Here is a 16417-nt window from a genome sequence, read left to right as displayed (position 1 = left end):
CTCTCCCTTCCTCTCCTCTCCCTTCTTCTCCTCTCCTCTCCTCTCCCTTCTTCTCTCCCTTCCTCTCCTCTCCTTTCTTCTCCTCTCCCTTCCTCTCCTCTCCCTTCCTCTCCTCTCCCTTCCTCTCCTCTCCCTTCTTCTCCGCTCCCTTCTTCTCTTCTCCTTTCCTCTCCCTTCCTCTCCTCTCCCTTCTTCTCCGCTCCCTTCTTCTCTTCTCCTTTCCTCTCCCTTCCTCTCCTTTCCTCTCCTCTCCCTTCTTCTCTTCTCCTTTCCTCTCCCTTCCTCTCCTCTCCCTTCTTCTTCTCTCCCTTCCTCTTCTCTCCCTCCCACTTCTCTCTCTTCCTATCCTCTCTCTTCCTATCCTCTCCCTTCTTCTCCTCTCCCTCTCCTCTCCTTTCCCTGCCTTCCTTTCCTCTCTGTGGCTTCATGACTGTGTGTGTGGCTCTCTGCTCCTCTTCTCTTTGTGTGCCTGTCTGACTACAGCGGAGACGACACAGGCCTCGTGGACATAACCACCTCAGTGTATGTACCCCTGTCTCTCCCTCTCTGTCTCTTTATCTATCTTCCATTTATTTTATTTCTCTCTCTATCACTCTCTCTTTTTTAATGTACCCCAATCTCTCTTTTTTAATGTACCCCTGTCTCTCCCACTATCTCTCTATCTCTGTCTTTCTCTAGCTTAAAAAAAATCCGCCTCCCTCGCCCTCTCTCTTTCTCTCTGTGTTTTCCCATCTGTCTTTCATCTTGTATCTATGTTCTCCTGTACTCTCCTCTCTCTCTCTGATCCTTTTGTCCCAGTAATGTTTTGTGCTGCCCCCCCCCCCCCCCTCCTGTATGCCTGTGTTGCAGTGTTGGTCCACATGGTCTAGAAGGAGGGTCTGCTTGTCTGTCTGTCTGTCTGTCTGCTGTCTTTGTATGTTTGAGTTTGCGATTGCCTCTTTGCATTGCCTCTGGGTCGACAGCGAATGTTGAAGCATGATATCGCTAGACGGAAGTTGTTGACCAATACATAAACATAGTCTTGGCATGTCATGTCAGTCACACCGTGCATGGTATACCATATTGGATATTGGACGCTCTTTGGAAGCCAGTTGTGTGTGTGAGTGTCTGGTTACTGCACATGATATGCCTAAGCTACATATGGACCCAGTCTGAACAACAGAATGCAGCTTGTGAGCTCAGTGGGTGTGTGTATTTCTGTGTGTGAGTTGAATGTCCAGCTACTTGAGGAGTGCGCATGGCTTGTCCATATACTCATCGGGCTTGTCTGGTCTGGTTTCCTCATTACATGACCGAGGGACTTGTAGACCTGAATGACTTGAAGAGGTCAGCTCCTAGGTCTGCCTGCTGATAAAGGTGTTCTTCATGCTGGTAGATAGTGTGACTGTGGGTGTCGGTGTTGAACGCTGCTACGATCTCTAAGAGATATCATTCAGGGTGAATACATGCTTCTGTGTACGTGCCATTGGATGCATGTGAGGCATGGTCTATGCTTGTTCTCTCTCTCTCTCTTCTGTCATTTTGCCCTTTATCTCTCTCTCATAGTACGGAAGCATGGTATTGTAGTTGGATGTGCTTGGCGTTGTGGGTTTAGTGAGGTCTGGCTGATAGAGGGATCTTTTGGGATGGTGTACTCTCCCACACAGACTCTCCCACACAGACTCTCCCACACAAACTCTCCCACACAGACTCTCCCACACAGACTCTCCCTCACAGACTCTCCGACACAGACTCTCCCACACAAACTCTCCCACACAGACTCTTCCACACAGACTCTCCCACATAGACACTCCGACACAGACTCTCCCACACAAACTCTCCCACACAGACTCTTCCACACAGACTCTCCCTCTCAGACTCTCCGACACAGACTCTCCCACACAGACTCTCCCACACAGACACTCCGACACAGACTCTCCCACACAGACTCTCCGACACAGACACTCCCGCAGAGACTCTCCCACACAGACACTCCGACACAGACTCTCCAACACAGACTCCCCGACACAGACTCTCCGACACAGACACTCCCACACAGAATCTCCCACACAGACTCTCCCACACAGACTCTCCCACACAAACTCTCCCACACAGACTCTCCCTCACAGACTCCCCCACACAGACTCTCCAACACAGACTCCCCGACACAGACTCTCCGACACAGACACTCCCACACAGAATCTCCCACACAGACTCCCCCACACAGACTCTCCCACACAGACACTCCGACACAGACACTCCTACACACACTCCCACACAGACAAGTGCATTAACACAAGCAGACACTCTCACACTACACACTACCACCACTACATATTCCTGTACAGAGTGAGTTTTAAACAGTTTGACTTTCTTATTTTCTGCCCGTTCTCTCATTCTCTCTCCCACTCTCTCTTCTTTCTCTTCCATCTCTCTTCTCTCATTTCCATCTCTCTTCTCCCGTTCTACATCTTGCTTCCTCTCCTCTCCTCTCCTCTCCTCTCCTCTCCTCTCCTCTCCTCTCCTCTCCTCTCCTCTCCTCTCCTCTCCTCTCCCTCTCCCTCTCCCTCTCCCTCTCCCTCTCCCTCTCCCTCTCCTTTCTCCAGACCATAACAGACACCAGCCCCATGCGTCGGTCCACTTCCTCTCTGGTCCACGGGCGTTCTGGCAGGGAGAGGGGGGTGAGGCTGGATGACTACAGCCTGGAGAGGGTAGAAGGAGAGGGGAGGCACGGTGGGGGAGCAGGAGGGGGACAACGCAGGGACAGGAGGGACAGGAGCCACCGCACCTCTCAGAGGTCCCTTACCAGATACACAGACGCAGACACAGGTGAGAGAGATGAAGAGAGGAGAGACACATGCACATCACACACACACATACACACACATACACACAAACACACACACACACACACACACACACACACACATACACACACTCTCACACACACACACACACACACACATACACACAAACAAACACACTTACAGAGGTCCCTTACCAGATAGACGGACACAGACACAGGTGAGAGAGATGCTTTGAAACTTTGAGTTTCCCATTGACCAAGGCCAGTATTCACAAAGTGTCTCAGAGTAGGAGTGCTAATCTAGAATCAGTTTTGCCTTTCAGGTCATAATGAACAAAATAAAATGAACGGGGGGTGCTGATCCTAGATCAGAATGTCTTTATCCCAATGGTTTGGAGGATTCTGGATTTCCTGCTTGTTCCCTCCTGAATCTTCCAACCGGGATTTCTGGAAAACCTGGGAATTTTGCAAATATCGTTAACATTAAGTAAAAGCTACCAGAAGGGAAAGTTTCAAAATAAACTTTTTGGAAGGAAGGTACAAAGTAGAAAGGTTTAGAGAAACTTTTCAGAGAAAAGTCAAGTTCCATCAGAGGTTTGAGATAGAAAGGTCAAGTTCCATCAGAGGTTAGAGATAGAAAGGTCAAGTTCCATCAGAGGTTTGAGATAGAAAGGTCAAGTTCCATCAGAGGTTAGAGATAGAAAGGTCAAGTTCCATCAGAGGTTAGAGATAGAAAGGTCAAGTTCCATCAGAGGTTTGAGATAGAAAGGTCAAGTTCCATCAGAGGTTTGAGATAGAAAGGTCAAGTTCCATCAGAGGTTAGAGATAGAAAGGTCAAGTTCCATCAGAGGTTAGAGATAGAAAGGTCAAGTTCCATCAGAGGTTTGAGATAGAAAGGTCAAGTTCCATCAGAGGTTAGAGATAGAAAGGTCAAGTTCCATCAGAGGTTTGAGATAGAAAGGTCAAGTTCCATCAGAGGTTTGAGATAGAAAGGTCAAGTTCCATCAGAGGTTTGAGAAATTCAAGGAAGTAGACTTTCAGAAGAAACTTTATGGCATAAAAAATATGTCCCCCCCTTCTCTTGCAGGGTTGGGCACAGACCTGAGCACTACCACCCAGTCTGGAGAACTCCCCCCCAAAGAGCGTGAACGCGAACGCGGTCGAGCCAAAGACCGCAGGCACCACCATCATCACCACCACCACGGTGGCTCCATGGAGAAGGAGGGGCGCTTCGGGCCAGACAGACACGGGCCAGAGTTCACCCACAGACACCCCCACGACCGGGGGGACAGACACTGGTCCCGCTCTCCTAGTGAGGGGCCCGACGGACGGGGCCACAGACAGGTGGGCACCACACAGCGACGGACGGGAGATGAGAAGCATAAGCATATACACACAAACATACACACACAAATGCATGTGAAGTACACACATAGACTGCACATACTGTATACGGCCTCACACACACACAGTCTCACACACACACCTTTATTCCTCTCTATAGTATATCTTTCTCAGGGAAGTGGAAGAAGTCCTTCGTCAAGCACCCTGGAGAACAGGTGGATTATAATGGTTCTTTCTCCTCATCCCATTGGTGGAAATGGAAAACTAACCAATGGAGAAGCAGCTGGAGTGATCTAACCATTAATCTTTGATTTAGAGTTCTGCCTTGTTGGTCAACTACCACTACTTACAGATGTCAATTTCTCTTTTTCTGTTATCTTTTACTTTTTCTTTCTTTCTTTGTCACTGTTTCTCTCTCTGTCCATTTTTCTTGATGTGGCTCTCGTGGCTTCAATGTGTGTGTGCTCTTTTGCCTCATTGGCGGTTTGGTTGTTATGGTTTTCAATGTTGCTGTCTTTCCACTTTTCTTTTCTCTCTCCTTATCTCTGTCTATCTATCTACCTATGTCTATCCCCCTAATCCTCTCTCCTTATCTCTGTCTATCTATCTACCTATATCTATCCCCCTAATCCTCTCTCTTCATCTCTGTCTATCTATCTACCTATATCTATCCCCCTACTCCTCTCTCTTTATCTCTGTCTATCTATCTACCTATATCTATCCCCCTACTCCTCTCTCTTTATCTCTGTCTCTCTATCTACCTATATCTATCCCCCTACTCCTCTCTCTTTATCTCTGTCTATCTATCTACCTATGTCTATCCCCCTAATCCTCTCTCCTTATCTCTGTCTATCTATCTACCTATGTCTATCCCCCTAATCCTCTCTCTTCATCTCTGTCTATCTATCTACCTATATCTATCCCCCTAATCCTCTCTCTTTATCTCTGTCTATCTATCTACCTATGTCTATCCCCCTAATCCTCTCTCTTTATCTCTGTCTATCTATCTACCTATATCTATCCCCCTAATCCTCTCTCTTTATCTCTGTCTATCTATCTACCTATATCTATCCCCCTACTCCTCTCTCTTTATCTCTAACTAACTATATCTATCCCCCTACTCCTCTCTTCATCTCTGTCTCTCTATCTACCTATATCTATCCCCCTACTCCTCTCTCTTTATCTCTGTCTCTCTATCTACCTATGTCTATCCCCCTACTCCTCTCTCTTTATCTCTGTCTATCTATCTACCTATATCTATCCCCCTACTCCTCTCTCTTTATCTCTAACTAACTATATCTATCCCCCTACTCCTCTCTTCATCTCTGTCTATCTATCTACCTATATCTATCCCCCTACTCCTCTCTCTTTATCTCTGTCTATCTATCTACCTATATCTATCCCCCTACTCCTCTCTCTTTATCTCTGTCTATCTATCTACCTATATCTATCCCCCTACTCCTCTCTCTTTATCTCTGTCTATCTATCTACCTATATCTATCTATCTATCTATCTATCTATCTATCTATCTATCTATCTATCTATCTATCTATCTATCTATCTATCTATCTATCTAACAAAATATATCCCCCTCCTCCTCTCTCTTTATCTATGTCTATCTAACTAACTATATCTATCCCCCTCCTCCTCTCTCTTTATCTCTGTCTATCTAACTAACTATATCTATCCCCCCTCTTCCTCTCTCTTTATCTCTCTGTCCGTCTTGCTCTGTGTCTGTTTGTCTCTATCTCCTCTCTCTATCTCCTCTCTATCTCTTTCTCTCTGGTCGGTGTGGTTGTGGTCGTGGTTCCTTTGTGGTTGGCTGTGGTTGGTTCATTTTGTGGTGTTTTTTGATTTGCCTTGTCGCCATATTTGCTGTAGGGCAGTAGCTCGGTGAGCGGCAGCCCCGTCCCCTCCACGTCCGGTACCTCCACCCCCCGCCGCGGGCGCCGCCAGCTGCCCCAGACCCCCGCTGTGCCACGCCCCCACGTCACCTACTCCCCAGCCATACGACACCCCAAGCCCACCTACGGAGCAGGTCCCCCTGGACGACTCCGCTCCCCCTCCCCCCGACACTTCTCCCCCCCAGAGCACGACGGAGGGGGGTATCACCGCCCGCCATCGCGTCACGTTTCCCCGCTTGAGCACGGAGGGTCGAGGCACGGGTCTCCGAGATCGGCCCGACACCAGTCGGGGTCTCGTTCACCTCCGCCCCACCATGGGTCACCCCGGTCCCCCCGCCACGGGCGTTGGAGCGGTCCCCCTCCCGGGGATAGTCTGGAGAGCGAGGTTGGCCCATTCTATGAGCGTGACTGCGAGTACGAGCGCCAGCATGAGCCGCCCGCCTACGAGCAGAGCCTCAGCAACCCACATCCCCACGGCAACCCCCACCCGCACGGCAACCCACATCCGCACGGCAACCCGCACCCACGCTCCCCCAGGACTGCCCGGCACGGGGGCGGCGTGGGCCCACCACCTCCACTTGCTCCCACTCACCCCCGACGAGTCCCAAATGGTTACCGCTCGTCTTCGCCCTCCCCGCACCGGCGAGGGCCCCCACATCAACACCCCAATCCAGGGGGACCACCCCACCGGTCCCCCCCTCATCACCGGGTCCCCCATGGAGGCCCCAGAGGCCCCCGGAAGGGACTGCACGAACCCTACAGCGAGACGGACGAGGACGACTGGTGCTAGCACAGCGAAGGAACAGAAGAACGAGGGAGGAGAGGAAGAGAGGAAAAGGAGGGAGGAGAGGAGTCTCTCCGTCTCCCCCATCCTCTGTTCTTCGTTATGCAGACTTGAATGAAGGGTAAAGGGATGCAGAAGGGGGTGAGGAAAGGAAAGGAGGAGAGGAGAATTTGGGAGAAGTCTCTCCATCTCTCTACCTCCACCCCTGAGACTCAGACTTGGATGGAATGATGAGGGATGGAGGGATGGTTAGAGGAGAAGAGGCACACTGTGTGGGTGTGTGAGACTCTAAACTCAGAGCAGACATGACAGAGAGAGACAGCTATAAGGCAGAACTACGCACCTCTCCTCTTCTCCTCTGTCTCAACTACCATACCCAGAGTTCTCAGCGTGCCCAGGGGGGAGTAGACCGAGGGATGGTGGAGAGGTGCTGACGGAGGTGTGGAGAGGGAAGAAAGAACAAAAGAATGAAAGGAAGGGAGGAGCATGTATATTAAGTTACAAGTGGCCAATGAATGGTAAATAAAAGCCCCTCTCCCAGACTGTTTAGGGGATAGGTGGGTTAGTTAAGTTAAGCTAAACCTGGGTGCTCTTGCTGTTCTGTCATTCTATTCTACTAGCCTGATAAGTGTTAGGAGCTAACAGCTAAACGCTAGCTAGCTAACACTGCTCTTGGTCTAACCTAGACGGACATGTTTAAAAAAACAACAACGAAAACCCATGCCAGGACCCCCTATCCTTATACACGCCAAGCTATGCCTCCAGAAAAATCTAACTTGAAGACTAAAGAACAGAAAACAAAAACAAACTTTGAAAAAAAAGAGGAGAAAAAAAGGGAGAACAACCACTTTAACTTAAACTTTCCTGAAAGGGACCGGACTAGAACCAGGAAGCTCCGCCTCTACTGCAAAAACCAGCCAATGACAGAGCTGGCTGATATTTGATGAGTTTTATCATCTCCTGTTTACTGTTACAGACTCACGAAATGCTGACGACGGACCTGGTGTGACCTCACTTCCGGTGGGTGGGGCCTAGTGTGACATCACTTCCTGTTCCGGTGGATGGGGCCACAGGGGAGGGGCTGGGGGCAGAGTTATGGACCCTTAGGGGGCGTAGTTTGTTTGCCCCCACTATCTTCTCTCCCCCTTCCTCTCTCCTCCATCCTGCCGAAGGACAGGGAAGGAAAATGATGTGAGGATGAGCAGAAAGAAAGAAGGACAGGGAAGGAAAATGATGTGAGGATGAGCAGAAAGAAAGAAGGGAAGGGAAGGAAAATGATGTGAGGATGAGCAGAAAGAAAGAAGGACAGGGAAGGAAAAGACCATTTCTTCAGTATTTCTTCTATCGATTACTTCTTCTTCTTCTAGTTCTTCTTCTTGGACATTGGAGCTTGGTTCTTCTGTTGCGTTCGCTCAAGCCTCTGTTAATCCGTTATGATGCATGAAAAAAATACCTAGAGAGAAAATCTACTGTTGGGGATATGGGGGCATATTGGGTTTATAGAACACTTACATTTTAGGTTTTGATTGAAGAAGTTCTCTTTTTCTGACTCTCTCTCTCTCTCTCTCTCTCTCTCTGACTCTGTCTATCATCATGCGTTTGTTTATTGAGTAAATATTTGTTCTATATCACCCTAAGGATCCGATGGACAACCTTTTTTCAGTTTGATTTCTGCCCAATAGGGTTTTAAAGCTACCATTTTCTTATCTTGAAAGTACTCCTAAGTTCCTGAGATAGTCCTAAATTTTACTAAGATTCTCCTGTTGTACTAAGATATTCCTAAATTGTTTTGAGGAATAAGTAAGAATTGAGAGAGCTATGGGGAGAGAGAACTTCAACCTCTTTAAATAATTGATTTGTATTGTTAATAATGATGATAGTCCTATAAATACTGATATCAATGTCAATGCAAAACGATGAATGATGATAGCTGTTTGCCGTAGATCTGTTGTCATGTTTTTTGGAGTTTCAATCTGCTGTGTCATCTAGTTTTCATCGTTTATTTTCCTTGGGTTCTGTTCAAACTGTTTCCAAACTGTTCCCAAACTGTTTCCAAACTGTTCCAAAACGCCTTTAACTGGGTCCGATACATGCAACACGCATAAACTTTTCAGGGAGGGGTTAGATGTCGGATTGTGATTGTGAGCAACACAGATGGAACTGTGTGGCGTTGTGTAACGCAGCTCTTTACCTCTGATAGGTCCCCCCTCAGTGGTAGACAGAGAACCGGGGACACGTTCAGTAGCCAAATGTTGTCAAACGTTGCAGATAGAAATGTCATTAACAGAGCCGACGTGGTTCTTCATTCTACGTGTAAGAGATGCATGTTTGTTCTAAATAGCATTTTTCTATCCAAGCGTTCCAAAAACATTGTGTCCTGCTGAGTGCGCCCCAGTCATAGCCAAATGAACCGGCCAACCAACCAACCGTCAGACCTCCACACAGTATCTGATTTACAGCTAGCTGTGGACCATAGAGTTAGAAAGAGGACTTATACTGGGTTATATCCACCTAGAGCCTTCTTTCTACCTCTATGTTGTGAACGAGCTCCACCTCACATCCCCATGAGCTCTCCACTCGCTGTCAAGTCTCTCTGTCTTTCTGATTTTCCATGACATGTTTAGCATTGAGCTGCTTGCTTTACCAAGCCAGAGGAGAACATTCTAGAAACATTTTAGAATCTCTAAGACATTCTAGAAACTCTAGTCTAGACTCTAGAAACTCTAGTACATTCTAGAGCATTCTTTAGACAGGTTAGCTAACATGATTGTTTCCAGATGTTTTGGATTAAAACATATTTATTTTGCTATGATTACAGTTATGTAGATTGTAACAGATATTCCCTATCATAACTCGTAAAATGATAGATACAATATAGATATATAGAGATACAAAAGTTTATATATTATAGAGAGAAAAACATACTTTTATTTACTTCAAACACTCTAGCTAAGTGGCTAGAGCTCAGAAACTCTCCATTGAAATCAGCTACACAGATTCAAATTGCACTTTGTCACTGTAGCTCCACACAATATCCCACTACAAACTCTATGCAGATCTATCCAACATTCATTTCTCCTTTACCATTATAGTTCAGAGTGGTTGTACCATTATAAATAAATGACAATATGTACGTGGGCGCATAGAAATAGAATGTGTAGAACAGGCCTCCCAATTCAAGTCAATGATGGCATATCTATAGATTATATTTCTATGGGTCAGATAGTGTAGTGTCAGATAGTGTATATACAGCGTTTTGATATAGATGGATAGAACTATATAGATAGAGGGTATGCCCACATCGTTTTGCTTTTGCACAATCACTCACGATATCCTTGTCCTTCATAGCATCTTTCCTTTATTTTTGACCCTCCTGCAGTGTTTTGTCCTCTCCTGCTCCCTCTATCATTCTCCCAAGCTGTCCAATCCCAGGCCTAGTGTAGTGTAGTGAACTGGGAAGGGGAGCGGGTGCACATATACCACCCCTGCCCTCCATATAGGTAGGTCCAGAGAGAGAGGGGGGGGGGGGGGGGGGCTACATATACCACCCCTGCCCTCCGTATAGGTAGGTCCAGAGAGAGAGGGGGGGGGGGGCTACATATACCACCCCTGCCCTCCGTATAGGTAGGTCCAGAGAGAGAGGGGGGGACCTACATCAGAGGGGTGTTTATCTACCCAGAAACCCCAGTGCCTCAGTGCCTTCTGTTTTCAGAGTCACATCTACCCTTCCCAGCTTGCCCCTCAGTATCCCCCTCGCCCCCTCCTGTGGTTGATCAACGTCAACCACACTACGCCTTAAAGAGTCCTAGTCGCTGTCTGTGGGCAGGTAGCGGTTGGGAGCAAGGCAGTAGGTACTGGGCTTTGCTTAGTTGGTTTGAACAGTGAGTAAAGCGCAGGAAGAGAGGGGAATGGAAACTACTTTTGATATGGCGGCCATTTTGGGGATCTCCTTCGCCCAGTTTCACACAGTGTAGTGAGATACTGTAATTGCAGGGGCGAAAAGGCAATGATTTGTTTACTTCTCAGGTGTCTCTAGAGATAGATAGCTAGATAGATAGAATCTACACTATATAATAGGCACGCTAAGGCAGTTAGTCAGTTATATCATATAATATGATATCAATTTATAAAATCATATGAAAAAAATATAGGCCTAGGGTTTGAGTTACTGTATGGTTTGTTATCTGGCATGGGCATTTATAATGTCTTCCCTTCTCCCCTTAACCTCCATTACAGACCACCTACCATTCATCATGAATCTGCCGCTGAAAACTACTTGCACTTGACACTGTGGGTGTCCACTGATCAGGCAGGAAACTGACTACTCCATTTTGGCTCAGCAACACCAACATGCTTGTCCAGAATTGTAACTGCGGATCCAAAATGGCTGACATCGACACACAACACTGCCGTTGTTGCATGTTGTGTGGATTGTGTGCTCCAACCATTATAAAATGAATGACCATTTTAAGGGGTTTATTTTGTTTATTAAAAAAAAAAAATCCAGAAGATTTGTGAAAAGGAGGATTTACGAAGTTTCTAGTTTACTCTCAATCGTTCATCCATCCCTCCTACGTTCCTATCCATTTATTTTTTGTCTTTCCTTTCTATTTCTGATGTGACTTCTTGATCAACTCTCTCTATCATTTTTTCCTCCTCTTTGAGAAAGCAGACGATCTCCGAAAGCCAATCCAACCCCATTCACTCAATCAATCAACTGTTGTGCGTTTGTGAAATGATGTAAATGATTGGTGTGTGAGGCTAGTGTGTGTTGATCCAGAAATAAGGGCTCTCCTAACAAACTAAAGGGGTTTCATGTGCAGGTACAGTAGTGCTGCCAAAAGTCATCTGTATGTATCTCAAACCCATACAGTGGTGTGGTCTCCCCTTGTACAGCACTAGGTGTGTGCATGCGTGTGTGTTGGGGTCAAGGGTCAGGGTGAGAGAGTCTATGGGGGGGGGCACAGCTGGGTGTACGTTCCGCTGAGGTGAAACGTTCTGGTATGTTCTGCTGAAGTGAAACGTTCTGGTATGTTCTGCTGAGGTGAATCGTTCTGCTGAGGTGAATCGTTCTGCTGAGGTGAAACGTTCTGGAAAAGAACAGATAGAAATGTAATGAATAGAGCTGACACGACACCCTTTTCTGTCAGACTGACAAGCATATCCGTTCTACTTGATGCATTTCTATCTGATTGTTTTCTGTAACATTTGCACCCTCCTGAACAGACCCCGGTTAGAAGTAGTGTCACAAGTCACATTATTTCACAAATGGCACTGGAACGTTCTTGGTTCATTTTCTAGCTCCGCCTTCTTCCGCTTGCCAATACAGCCTTCATTATGATGTCAGCTGCCATTTTCTCATTGACCTCCACCTGCATCCCCCAGCTCATTTTGGAGTGGAGGGTCACCAACCTCATCAGGGCTGGGTTTACTGGTATGACAGTGAGACATTCTTCTGTGTCTGTGTGTTGTGTTCGTGTGTGTTTGCTACGTGTGTGCTTGTGCGTGTGTGAGTGAGAGAGTGTGTGCGTGCGTGAGTGCGTGCGTGTGAGTGCGTGTGTTCACACCTCATCTACAGTAAGTTATCTTCAGTGCCTTACACTGTACAGTAGGAACCAAATCTTCTTTATAGATAGACAACACACACTGCACTGATTAACGCTTTCATAATGTTTTCATAATGTTTTCTCTCCAACTGTTCTCTTCTCTCCATCCAGTATTGCCTCACCTACCATCCTATTCCTTCTCTCTCTGTGATCGACGAGTAAGGTCTGGAGGGAGGGCATGGGTGAATGAATAGGTGATCGTTGTGTTGGGTCTGTCATCATTCTCTTTCTCTCTCTCTGTACATTTGCTCTGTAAACTCTTCCTGTGTACATCTTCCATAAACTTTCTGAAACAATCCGACCATGTCCATCTATTTTCTCTTTTATCGCCCCTACATTTATTTTTCAACGTTTACATTTCAATCATTTAGCAGATGTTCTAATCCAGAGCGACATAGTGTCGACAACATCACTCCCACTCTTCAATTGTGCTTGAAGTCTCACTCAAGTGATGTCCATTTCCATGTAATACCATACATGAACACAAGGTGGTGCACTCATGCTTTAAACAGAGTATACATTGGTCGACATAACGCATCATTCAAAGGCCTATGTGTATGTTGTCATTACATTGTTTTCGCAGGAGAACGGGTGAGTATCGTGTGTGTACGTGCGCATGTGCATGTTTGGAGGCTTCTGTGTGTGTGTGTGTGTGTGTGTGTGTGTGTGTGTGTGTGTGTGTCTGCACGTGCCAAAACGCACACAGCGACAACACCGAGATTCTTGACAACTGTGGGTGTGATTGATTCCCTAGAGATGTGTGGAGCTGTCACCATGGAAACCCTCAAGGCCCCTCCCTCACTCTTCATTCCATACAGTCTCCCAACCATCACCTTATAATATCACAATACCATCAATTTGTCCCATAGACACTGATTTAAGATCTGTTTTCAGTGTTAGCCTCCTTATGGTGAAGCATAGGAGTGAGGTGGGGTGAATCTGGAGTAGAAACCATATCAGTCCAGTGCCACAGTAAAAACCATACCATATCAGTCCAGTGCCACAGTAGAACCCATACCATATCAGTCCAGTGCCACAGTAGAAACCATATCAGTCCAGTGCCACAGTAGAAACCATACCATATCAGTCCAGTGCCACAGTAGAAACCATATCAGTCCAGTGCCACAGTAGAAACCATATCAGTCCAGTGCCACAGTAGAAACCATATCAGTCCAGTGTCACAGTAGAAACCATACCATATCAGTCCAGTGCCACAGTAGAGAACCATACCATATCAGTCCAGTGCCACAGTAGAACCCATACCATATCAGTCCAGTGCCACAGTAGAGAACCATACCATATCAGTCCAGTGCCACAGTAGAACCCATACCATATCAGTCCAGTGCCACAGTAGAGAACCATACCATATCAGTCCAGTGCCACAGTAGAAACCATACCATATCAGTCCAGTGCCACAGTAGAAACCATACCATATCAGTCCAGTGCCACAGTAGAGAACCATACCATATCAGTCCAGTGCCACAGTAGAAACCATATCAGTCCAGTGTCACAGTAGAAACCATACCATATCAGTCCAGTGCCACAGTAGAAACCATACCATATCAGTCCAGTGCCACAGTAGAAACCAAACCATATCAGTCCAGTGCCACAGTAGAAACCATACCATATCAGTCCAGTGCCACAGTAGAAACCATATCAGTCCAGTGCCACAGTAGAAACCATACCATATCAGTCCCTTGCCACAGTAGAGAACCATACAGGACTGGAGTCATGTTAGGAAGCAACAAGAGAAAAGACACTACATAACTACATGGCAATTTAAGATAAAAAAGAGAAGTATTTAAATAACAGATTTGCATGTGCAATGTGCATGCCACTACGTGGGGTTAAATAAGTCAACTTCAGGAATAAAATTAAAACATATATATAAAGAGAAAAAAAGTATATTATATATATATATGTATAAATATATATAGATAGATGTTTTTAAGAGCAATGTGTTCCTTTTTCTTCTATTTTTAAAAACAAAAAACTGGAGAGAAAAAACTTGGACAAAAAAAAAATAGATAGAAAATCTTTAAAAAGAAGAACTTTGGTGATGTAATGAAAGAATGTTTTTGTTTGTTACTTGCCAGTTATTCACTAAAGAGGGGGAACTGCGACGGCGGGGAGGCAGACCATTTAACACTTTCAACTAAATGTTGAAACATTACATTACAACAACAAAAATGAAGAAAAGATCAACATGGAATGAAGGAATACATTCTTCCTTAATTAAAGAAAAAAGAAAAATCCCTTGATTGAGAGTCTTGAGAGCTGCCTGATGATTCTGGTTATGATGTTACCCGTTTATTCCGGCTATGAAATCTCTTTTTTTCTTGCTCTCTATCTCTCTGCTATTTCTACCAGTGCATTTTGTTACTCCGAACTGAACTCTTCCTAAGGAACCTGAATAAAACCACAGAGAGAATGCATTCTACCGACCCTGTGACTCCTTAATGCGTCTGTGTATAACACACACACACACACACACACACTCACACAGAGGGAATGCATTCTACCGACCCTGTGACTCCTTAATGCGTCTGTGTATAACACACACCCACACACACACACACACACACACACACACACACACACACACACACACACACACAGAGGGAATGCATTCTACCGACCCTCTAACTCCTTAATGCGTCTGTGTATAACACACACACACACACACACACACACACAGAGAAAATGCATTCAATCTATCCTCTGTATCCTTCCTTAATCTGCGTATAGAACACACACTGAATGATTTCAACCTATATCCTCTGTTTCTTTCCCTTCTTCCTTGGTTCCTTCTTATCCTCAAGACAGGAATGGTTTGGTTTATGGGAAGTCCAAACCACACACAAACACACCTATAGAGTATGGTACTTCCTCACATTGTGCAGCACACACACACACCCATTCAGTGAGGCATCCCCAACCACCTTTTGATGTGTGACTACACAACCCCCACCCACCAACACCCTCCCTCTCTTCCGCCTTCCTCTATCTCACGTTTAATTGACATCGTCCCTCCTTTCCTCCCCCTCTCCCTCTATCATCCTGTGATGTCCTTCCTGCTCTCCTGTCCCTTTTCTCTCCCTCTCCCTCTATCATCCTGTGATGTCCTTCCTGCTCTCCTGTCCCTTTTCTCTCCCTCTCCAGTCTACCCCCTCCCTTCCTCCTACGTAGGCGCTCGTCGGACAATTACTTCAGTGTACACTCTCACACACACACACACACACACACACACACACACACACACACACACACACACACACACACACACACACACACACACACACACACTCACACACACACACACACACACACACACTCACACACACACACACACACACTCACACACACACACACACACTCACACACACACAGCACAGTGGGGGAAGCCACGAGTGATGTCACATAGTCATAGAACATAAAGTCTCCACAGCTTTATCCACTCTTTCTCTGTTATCTTCTAGGTCATTTACTCTCTCTTTCACATACTCACAATCTGTCCTGTCAATAAATCGATCTCTTCTCCCCCTGCCTCCCTCTCTCATACTGTACATGCACACGCACATTCAGAATATCTCCCTCTATCAATAAATCTCTCTTTCTTTCTCGCTCTCAAATTGAAAATAAAAAAAGGTGCTATCTAGAACCTTAAAGGGTTCTTCGGCTGTCCCCATAGGAGAACCCTTTGAAGAACCCTGCTTGGTTCCAGGTAGAAACCTTTTGAGGTTCTAGATAGAACCTTTTTGACTTTGAATATGTGATAGAGAACGAGAGGGAGATTTATTGATAGAGGGAGAGACTCTAAATGTGTGTGTGCATGTAAATGACAATGAATGCGAGAGAGAGAGAAAGAGAGAGAGAGCGAAAAGGAGAGAGACACAGAGGGGAGAATATATTTATTGATAGGAGAGACTGCGAGCGAGTATGTGAAAGAGAGGGTTCTACCTGGAACCAAAAGAGGTTACCCTATGGGGGACAG

The 16417-nt window shown here is 46.1% G+C and overlaps 1 protein-coding gene across 2 annotated transcripts in view; it reads left to right on the top strand.

The window, feature by feature from the left end:
* The window catches only part of cacna1ab (calcium voltage-gated channel subunit alpha1 Ab), a 311077-nt gene extending 302331 nt beyond the window's left edge, over nt 1-8746 (top strand). For both annotated transcript variants that reach the window (XM_090195564.1, XM_090195565.1), the window contains 4 exons: nt 484-522; nt 2586-2808; nt 3873-4129; nt 6011-8746. In XM_090195564.1, the coding sequence (XP_090051690.1) occupies nt 484-522; nt 2586-2808; nt 3873-4129; nt 6011-6823 (1332 nt within the window). In that variant the 3' untranslated portion in view covers nt 6824-8746. The remainder of the gene's footprint in view (nt 1-483; nt 523-2585; nt 2809-3872; nt 4130-6010) is intronic.
* Nucleotides 8747-16417: the final 7671 nt, after the last annotated feature.

This window comes from Oncorhynchus mykiss, chromosome 13, assembly GCF_057628025.1.
Source record: "Oncorhynchus mykiss isolate SJ-2025 chromosome 13, ASM5762802v1, whole genome shotgun sequence".
NCBI classification, from domain to species: Eukaryota; Metazoa; Chordata; class Actinopteri; order Salmoniformes; family Salmonidae; genus Oncorhynchus; species Oncorhynchus mykiss.
This window is presented reverse-complemented; position numbering and strand designations above follow the sequence as displayed.